The sequence below is a fragment of the Gavialis gangeticus genome, unplaced genomic scaffold (genome assembly GCF_001723915.1).
Source record: "Gavialis gangeticus isolate Ggan-Ray unplaced genomic scaffold, GavGan_comp1, whole genome shotgun sequence".
Classification (NCBI taxonomy): Eukaryota; Metazoa; Chordata; order Crocodylia; family Gavialidae; genus Gavialis; species Gavialis gangeticus.
Window position 1 is genome coordinate 38,083,515 of NW_017729033.1, and position 9,811 is coordinate 38,093,325.

Consider the following 9,811-nt stretch of genomic DNA (forward strand, 5'->3'; position numbering starts at 1 on the left):
ACTTAAAGCAAAGCTAGAAGTTAAGCACATGTGTAATCCAATCCCTATTCATTTATGCATGGGCTCAGTTCAAACCTCCTCCTGGCCTGTAAATCATAATGACTTAATTTCAAGTATATTGTAGCAGGTTCACCTTTCAGAGCTTGAGGTTGAGTCCCAGGCTCAAGATGCTGCTGTTTTGATTGGTGGAGCCCATTCACCAATCCGGAGGCAGCAGGAGAAATAGAGTCATGCCCCTTTCCTGAGGGGAGGAGGAGAAGAGCTCTCCTGGACTAGATTGAAGACTGTAAACTGTCAGGTCTGGAAGACTTCAAGGGCGGAGCCCTGGAGCGTATAAAAGGAGCTGCGTGCCCAGCACGAGGGGGCAAATGCAGCGAGGGATTCAAGAAGAGCGGAGCCAAGAAAACCTGGGGAGCTTTCCCCTAGCGGGCAATAGGCCCAAGGCTCCTGAAGCTGCCACTGGAGAAGCAGCCTTGGGAGTGGTGCGAGACCACTTGGGCTGTTGACGGTGCACAGGGGCAGCGCATGGAGACCCGGCCCTGGGAGCAGTGTGAGACTGCTCAGGCCCATCATGGTGCACAGTTAAGTGCACAGAGCCCAGGCTTTGGGAGCCACAAGCAGCAACTTGAGACTGCAACCCCAGCAGGGCACTGGGTGCAGCAGTGAGACAGCTCAGGTACCATCTCCTGGCAAGCAGCCAGGTCCCATGGTGCGCAGGGCAGCTCACAGACCCAAGACTTGGGAGCCAGGGAGCAGCAGAGGCTGCTTAGGTTAGCTACCCAGCATGAGGATGGCTGGCCGGAGCCTAAAGGGCCCAGCCTGTGCTAAGAGAGCCCTCAGTGCCAAGCCAGGGCACAGGGAAATGGTAGTGCTGCGGTGTGAGGCCCAGGAGCCAGCAGCTGTGAGGTGCTGAGCCCTCAGTGTCCAGGAGCGGGGCACAGGGTAGGGAGGAACCTAGTGGCATGGGAGAGGCCTGGAGAGGCACTCCAGCAGAGGAGACCCCATCAAGCTGCGTCCTGACCACCGCCACTCATAAGGGGACATGAGTCATTGGGCTCTTGGGTCCCACAGGGGAAAGACATTTGGGGCGGGCAAACCCAGAGAAGGGGCTGGGTGAGGGGAAAGGCCCCTGGTGCTTCCTGGACACCCCCCAAAGGGACCCCATTGGAAGGAGGACTATCTTTTGCCATGGGTCAGGGACTATGTTAAGGGATAAATGTTATTAAGAGTGTTCATGTTTGTGCCTTATTTTGTAATTGAAATGTTGTATTGTGATGTTGTAAATAGTGTTACTTTGGGTTTGACCTTCATTATTGGTTAGTGTTCACTGTGTAAATATATGTATATATTTAGTTTTATGTTTATGTATATTATAACTCAATCAATTGTATATAGTTAAGAACTTTGGGCTTGGACTAACTCCGGGATCTGCTTGAAATTCTGGCATCCCTCTCACAGCACCCCCTCCTGCCTACTCATCCCATTCAGTTGAGAATAGGGCACACCCTTGGATGTACCCGGGTTACAATATGTTTAAATGCTTTGTTGAATTAAAAGTTATTGTCCTGATTCAGATCCCTTTGAAGGCAATGGATATGCATATGTTGACTTCAGTAGGACTTGCATCAGGTCTAAGTCTTCAGCTGACTGACTGATTGGCATGGCAGAATATCTTCCAATGTCTTTACCCACAAGTATTCACATATTCATTGCTTTATATCATCAACATCAGTGCCTCCACGTGTCATTAATAGCTCTTGTAAATGCACTTTTACAAAAGGACTTAGAGATTAGGTTACTCCTGGGCACTGAAACAACCATAGATATAAAAAGATTAACATGATAGTTTATATAAGGGATATAAATCCTTATGATTCAGGTGCAACTAGCTTATTCCATTAACTGTCCCTTTGGGAGCTTCTTTCTCTAAAGCAGCTGGTACTGGTCACTGTCAGAAACACAACACTGAATCACATGATCCTGCTGCAGTAATTCCTACGTGTATCCAAAGTCCATGTTGAGTTCCTCACTGGAAACTCAGATATTCTGACATTGCACAGCAATATTGACAATACACTAAGAGACTTACCTAAACAGTTATTTCTGGATAAGGAAAACCATTAAAGTTCATCTTAGTTTCATACCACTTTGCAATGTTGTGGTACCATAGTATTTCCTAATCTGAACATAGAGATATCCTAACATTGATCCAGTTACATGTGGGGATAAAGGTTAAATGGTGTCTAACACAGTAGAAGCCTGTCTTAGGTTTCATGCTTATGTAAAAATGAGTGATCAAAAAGCAAAGACCCCATATATCCATAGACACCACTCAGTAAACTGAGCCACCTCTTTGATTGTTCTTGTAAAGATTTATGACAATAGATTTTTCTAAAAGCTAGCAGCCAAGTTTAACTGTATTTGGATGCAGGGTCAATTTGGGTACTCAGTATATGATCATAGGTCTAATTTACTAGGTTTGCACAATCAAGGAACATTTTCAGGATGACTGAGTTTCATGTAGCAATTTCTTCAAGGTATTTCAGACACAGCAAGGTTTTTCTTCAGCATCAGTCATACATGTTTTCTCTTTCATCCTATCTTTGCTAAAATAGGCATATTCATTATGGTCACTAAATTGGAAATTGCAGCTGATTCTTATGGCTGGCTTGCTTCCTTCTTTTTCAGTCTCACAGTATGGAGGCATAGAGAGCATGGTTCTAGCCTCATAGCACAGAGCACCTGCTAGTATTTATTTTGCAATTCCATCCATTGTTTCACTCTTTTTTGCAATCAGTCTTTTTTTTATTATCTATAGCTTGGCATCTCTGCAGAAAAGGGAGATCATCATCTTGTTTTCTGGAAATGTGCATTGATTAGGAGAACAAGGTGGGAGGTAGCAGCTTTTGCAGTACTGGGCTTATGAATTTGCTTGGTCAAGGTATCTGCTTAAGGATCTTTGATACCAGAATATAAATTGTAAATAATGCACGCAGTGCTATTTGCAAGAGGAAAGAGCCTGCCTTCTTTTGGGAAAGGTCTAAAAGATCTAATGCTGCCTCCATTTGCACAATGTAGAAGAGTAAAAGGAAGAGCTTTGTGACATAAAAACAAGTCTGGCTATACTGTGCTCAAATTTTCTCATTTGCTTACACTTCTGCTCTACTCCTACACATTTCATGCTAGCACCACAGTGCATAAGAAAAATAGGGGTCATAACGTGGACAGAGGATGGGGGAGGTCTCATTGCCCTTGATACTTTCAGACATTTGTAGCAAAAAAATGGTAACACTTGCAGATGCAAATACTCACCTGACCCACTGGTAATACAGATACTGTTGATGTCATACTTTGGTTCACTCCAAGGGCATACTTACCTTTTTTTGGACCAACAGAGGATATGGCTCATTAAGTATGTACACTGTAGACCTAAGCAGCATTTGACTGAATTTTGTGCTCTGGTGTGAAAGGGGACAGGATTTAACTCTGCATCGTTCCATATTGAACTCTGCTCTCAAAGGTGCAGCTGGAGAAATCCAAGGGTGACTGGCAGGAGGGTTATAAAACATAGATAATCTTTGAATAGGATACAAAGCAAACACAAGAACAAGTTTCAGAAACTAAAGAAAAAGAGTTCAAAACACACAAGTCCAAAGTACTGGGTTGGACCTTGTTGCTTATGATTCCCACATGACCCTAATAAGATGAAAGAGCAGTAAGATCAGTTATCCAATCTCTTATTTGGTACCTTATTAATGATATAATCCCGCTTTTCTAAGTACACTTCTGGAATTTCCTCTTTCTGCTCTGGCATGGCACTTCTCAGGGCTAGCATTTCTCTTCATTTAGGTAAAACAAACAACATTTTTCTCTTTGAAAAGTTTTTTTTTGGCAGTTTGCGATAAGTTTCCTTCCTCCTTTAATAATTTCCTGGCTCCCCAGAGGAAAACACTGACAACATTATTTCCTTCTAAATTCTAAAACAGTTAAAATGCTCTTGTAGGGGGTGAGATTAGATTACAGTAAAATGAATTGTTAATTTTAAACTCCAATTTTTCAGACAGTTCAGACAGCTACTTCAACTCCCAAGGTGCTTTTACATTATCTCTCTAGTGATCATTATTTCCCTCACCTACTTTTTTATACAATTATTGGAAAAGCACAGGGCCATATAGTTAATGCCTCTCCCCCAATATTTTTTGGAAAATATGTCTGCAGATCCAAATCTCAATTTACATGAACATTTTCTTATCTATAGGTTGTTGTATCCAAGAATACCATAGAGCAGGAGTTCAAACTCTGACAGATTGTGCACTACCAATTTAAAACAATACAGCCGTAAGTACCACCAGCAAAATTTTCAGTTCAACCTTAAGTACCACCAGCAAATTTTTGTCATTTAAAGTAATTATAATAAATCTGTTTATGCATACCACTGACAAGTTGTCTGCGTACCACTGGTGGTACCCATACCACAGATTGGGAACCGCTGCCATAGAGGCAAGAAGCTATAACTAGAATGGCTATTCAAAAATAGTACTTCTGGAAGCATACACTCCCCTCAACAGCAGGGTAGAGCATCACTTCAGTACTGGTTCAGTTGAAAAGAGTACTATGGACTGACCCATACTGCATCCTGCATACCTCAGTGTACTTTGGAAGGCTCTAGATTTTCCACAAGCTCATCAGGTCCAAAGTTGATTAGCTTGTGAGAGCTGACAGAATCAGGTCACAGGATGTTATAACTCATAAAACAGTCAACTTACGCTGTGGCAGACCTTGACAATGCACATTTGGAACATACACATTTGGAAAGAAATGCTACTTAGTGGCAACTTGTGCATCAAATAGGATGAAACTGGAAAGATAAATGATTATTTGCTATGTAAATAGCAAATAAATAGCACCCATGTGCCTACATCAGCCATCGAATCCCATGATGATGGGCACAATACAAACACATAGAGGGGGGCACAGTATCTGTCTCAAAGAGTCTACTATATCATTTGAAATGATGTAAAAAGTTCATGCAGCAAAGTCTGAAAGAGAAATAGGGAATAGCAATAAAATCATCACATGGTCACTTAAGCAGCTATTGCACAGCTTTATTAGCCCAAAACACTTGGACATTTTTCTGTTATGGATAAATAAATGATTCAGTAAAACTGGCTGTCTTCTCCTGCCATTCAAATTAACTGCCAAGTTTGGATGGATATCTTGGAGGTCAAGTTTTGAAGAGGGATGGGGAAAGAACCTTAATTAATTCAAGGAGGGCACGCTGAACAGCCAGTTATTCATTTTTCAAAATGTTTCTATGTTTATTTATTGAAATGACAAGAGCAATATCGCATTACAGATCCTTTAAAAATTAAAATGGTAGTGCCAGTCTTAAAAGATTAATAATAAGGAATGCTTTTTAAGTGTGTTTATGGAAATGTAATGTGAATGATTAGTGTTTTAGAACATTAGAATTAAAGTGTGTAATTGTAATGTTATTGCAGTGATGTACGAGCCAGTAATTCCTTAATGGAATACAGTTTGAATTTAATTATTTACAGAGAAAAATCATTGTTGATAAATTCACTGATTGATAGTCTCACTGTCTCCACATTCTGCAAATATTAAAAAGGAACAACTTTGCTATTATTTTAGACACACACAGTTCATGTTCTGTATATCTGAAAGTAATCTCTCAACTTCTAAAACTAAACTAAACTAAATGACCATACCGAGGGGACACAATCCAAATAGACTCTGTTAGTATTTGAAGAGACTCTAACTTTGCACACACCAGGCACCTAGAGTAGCATCTGTGTGGACAACAGTTCCTGAAGAACTGCAGTTACTGTAAGATAAGTAACTTCTTGCATTTTTTGTACTTAAGCCCTAATCTGAAGCCCAAAAATGGGGGTTTTAATTAACTACAGCAGACTTTGGATCAGGTTCCAATCAGTGAAGTACCTAAGTTCATCCCTATTCAACAAGGCAGCTAAGCATGTGCTTATGTGTTTTGCTGGCTAGGGAGACTTTCCCAACTTGGGGCCTTAAAGAGTGATTTAAATCTGTTTGTGATGTGTGAGCATGCACAGAAAAAGCCACAAATGAGCCTAATCAAATTAGGAGCATGAATTTAATCTTCTAGGCACCTTTCATATTCATTCAGCATATTTTTAGAAATCTACAGCTTTCCAGAATGATTTTACACCTATAGGCCTGAAACAAATCTAGTAAGATTTTTTTTTTCTAGCTGCTTGTCCACAACCTAACTACACAGCCTGGTTTTTTGCAGGGCTTCAACCTAGGAACAAGTACAGCTTTGGGTAATTTGTAACAACTAACAGAAAAAGAAGTTTGTTATCCCCATATAATGTAGAGTTGCAAAGCACAAAAATGTTGGTTACAAACAATAGAACGAAATATTCAAGATTACAGTCATTGTTTGCTGCTGGACCTCAGACTCAGTTGTCACAGAAGGAACGGTACCTTATTTCTCACCTTTTATTATCAGCTGCATGCACATGATGGGACCCTGGAAATGGAAACAAAATGCCAGACACAAACTCTTGGTCTGAGGTTATTTTATTACAGGAAGGTTAACAGGAAGTCGAAAAAAAAGGAACTCCCAAATTCTAGGATGAAGCTTCCAATTCTGCTTTCCAAATAAACTAATAATCTAATGCCAAAAGGTGCCTTCTGTAAATCTAGTCCCTCCAGCCCCAAAGGTCCAAAATTATGAATCCATCTTCAGAAAATCTAGAGGTTGGATTAAAATATATAGAACTAAATATACTAATAATACATTTCTGTTATCAGTTTGCACTGTTCAGTCAGTTAGCTCAAAATGGCAACCAGGATTATATTATTTTATAGTCACAAAGGGTGCGCGCGCATACATGTACTAACTTTCTGACTGTTAAGCTGACTTAACTTTTTAAAATGTTAAAGAGTCAGAGTGTACATTTGTATGTGGAGCAGAGATGACTTAAATGTGGGGCAAACTAATATACCCTGAGGTATATTGTCTTGAGTCGCATTAGATAAATCGACTTAGCTCACAAGATGGCTGCCATCATGTCAAGGACCTGTACATGTGTACGCTCCAATGTGGTTTAACTTAGTTTGACTTAGATAAGTCACCTTATTTTAAGTCATCTTAGTCTGTGTGTATGCACCCAAACTGCTTAAATTCTTGGATCTCTCAATAAGCTGGTGGAGCCTTAGTTCTGTGCATATCACAGTAAGAGACAGTGAGAACTGTCATCCTCAGGACATATGTGAAAACCTGTTCTGCATTAAAAACATTGAATGATTAAAATACATTGCCCTTGAGAAGCTCACAAGCCTTCTCTGTGCAGGATTTTACTTTTTGAAGGTGTTCAAAGCATTTCTTATATGCTCTTCCCTGTCTGCCTGTTTTTTTCCCTTATGACAGTATTATAGAATGCACTATTTGGGCACTATGTACACACCAAGTTATGACTGTCACACCAAATATTTTAGGTTCTAGGTTGGCTTTGCAAATCGATTTGTATTTGATAGGAAATGGAGAAACAATAATTTTCAATCCTTTCAGCAACAGTTTATGGACCCATCACCAGAGTTAGAAAAATGGACAGTTCCTGCTGAGGTGGGTGGCAAGATCAGAAGGATAGGGGTGTCTATGTCAAGAACAGTGTGCTTTGGCAGAGTGACTGAGTGGTATTTCTACTGCACTGCATTCTTTTGTGCTTGGCTCAAGCCATGGCAATCAGTCTTTCACTTGAATAAATAATTAATGTCAAGGGAGAAAATGCAAACAAATTAAAATGTGAATAATGTATTGTATACCTTGCAAATCCAGCCTTCTCTTTTTGCTAGAAACAGCTGATAATTAGATGAAACACTAATTTCAAGAAATAAAACTGTCAAAGACCCTCAGACGAGCTCCATCTCCCCTTTCTGTTACATGATCAGCTGTATGTTGATGGGCTTCTCATGTCTGTAAGGAACTTGGAAAGACACTATATAAAAGCACATTTGTTAACACAGTTTATTGGCACACTTATTGGCAAAGCATACATAAAATACAGTTGTATTATATAACACACTGACTCACTGTGTCTTTACATGATGAGTTGAACATATTAATATGTAAATGAAAAAAATTAGTTTCTTTTATAAAGTTTCACATAAATACACTGGAATCAAAAAATTAACTGCTTTGAGGGCTTTACAAAAAATATTGTACAAGAAATATACTATGAAAAGAAATAGCAACAAAGCCAACTGAGATACAATAATAAAAACACAAAAGTTTTAGATTTATTAAGCTGCCCACAAAATTAATGGATTACATGGCTTTAAAATATCTGGATCAGCAGCAATTTTACAAAGCATAAACTCTCATAGGACTGGGTGCCTTTCTCCACAAAAAATATTTTTTCATGTCTTTGATGAAAGTGACATTTCTTGTTTCAGCCTTTTTATTAAATGACAGAAGGATTATTTATTGGCCTCAGCTGTAATATAAATAAAAAATGCTGGATCCTTTAAATGGTTAACTAATGAAAGAAGATTTAAAGAAAGAACTAAAGGATATTTTAATTTACTTAAAAAAAGCTGATATTTTTCTGAAACAAGAAATTTTAGGTGCAAGTTGAATAGCAGAAAATATTTTACAATTTTAAAAAGTTTTTCATAGTTACCTTAATGAGATCCTGAGCACTGATGACTTGTTAAAATATGGCCTTCATTTGATGAGAAAAAAAACCCTTCCAACAAAATGTATTGTTAGAAATTTGCCATGAGGTGCTATTTAATTTTCAATTATTTTAATTGAGGTCAGTGCCAGTATCGTGTCATATGTGAAAGCTTCCAAGAAATAGACAGGGAAGCTCACACATGATTTTTCTCTAATTAAAAAATATCAGATAGCTGGCTGGAGTTTTAGAAATAGATACTGTACCCAGGGAAAGATTTTGTTTGTTTATGTGTTTCATTATTTAGAGAACACTCTGAAATAGTAATTATAATCCACTGATGTACGTTACAGTGGATGCTGCTGCAGAATAATCTATTGGGAAGCTTGTGGTGTTGGGTTTTCAGATTTGGTTTCCTGGTTAGCAGGAGGTTTGCTGTTCCAAGGGCTGTTATTTCCCAGTGCAGGTGAACTGTTGAAATCTTCTTCATCATCCATGCCATTTGCTGCATCATACTGTGTATTCTCTAGTCTAGTGATAAGCCTTTCATCTTCATCCCCAAATTCGCCTCCCATCAGAGTTGGTTCTCCTACCACCATCACATCCTGTGAACAGCACCCAACATTTGTTATATGGAAACCTTGAGAGAGAGAAAATCAACTTAAAATAGCCATATTAGAAGATTAGAATCTGTTAATTTTGTGACATTCATACAATGGAATTAAATGTTTTTATGTGGTAGGAGCCATGATATAGAGCAACATGGCTACAGCCAACAACCCTAATGATATGGATTTACACTTGACTTTAAATATATATGAAAAACTGTAGCTTTCTTTTCTAGTTGCATGTTCATGGCACTGGTCTTAGAAACCGAAAAATAAGCAATATAAGCAGAGTGAAAACCATGCCTTATATATGTCAACTTGTGTGTACCCCAAGCAGCTTTGGCAAAAAAAAAATATATGGCCTGGAAATGAAAAATATTAGGTAGGTTAAAAATACCAGGTAGAAGGTTAAACCAAGTAGTTTCAAAACCTGATATATGTAAAAATCAGGCTTTGAAACTAATTGGCTTAACCTTCTACCTGGTATTTTTAGCCTCCCTAATATTTTTTCATTTCCAGCCCCCC

General features: G+C 38.9%; 1 protein-coding gene across 12 annotated transcripts in view; it reads right to left on the reverse strand.

Moving 5' to 3' along the window:
- Positions 1–8,005: 8,005 nt before the first annotated feature.
- The window catches only part of LDB2 (LIM domain binding 2), a 441,581-nt gene continuing 439,775 nt past the window's right edge, over positions 8,006–9,811 (reverse strand). For 6 of the 12 annotated variants that reach the window (XM_019526120.1, XM_019526114.1, XM_019526112.1 and 3 more), the window contains one exon: positions 8,006–9,283. In XM_019526120.1, the coding sequence (XP_019381665.1) occupies positions 9,053–9,283 (231 nt within the window). In that variant the 3' untranslated portion in view covers positions 8,006–9,052. Of the gene's footprint in view, positions 9,319–9,811 lie in introns of all 12 variants that reach the window. The other 6 variants (XM_019526118.1, XM_019526119.1, XM_019526117.1 and 3 more) reach the window with 3 other exon arrangements.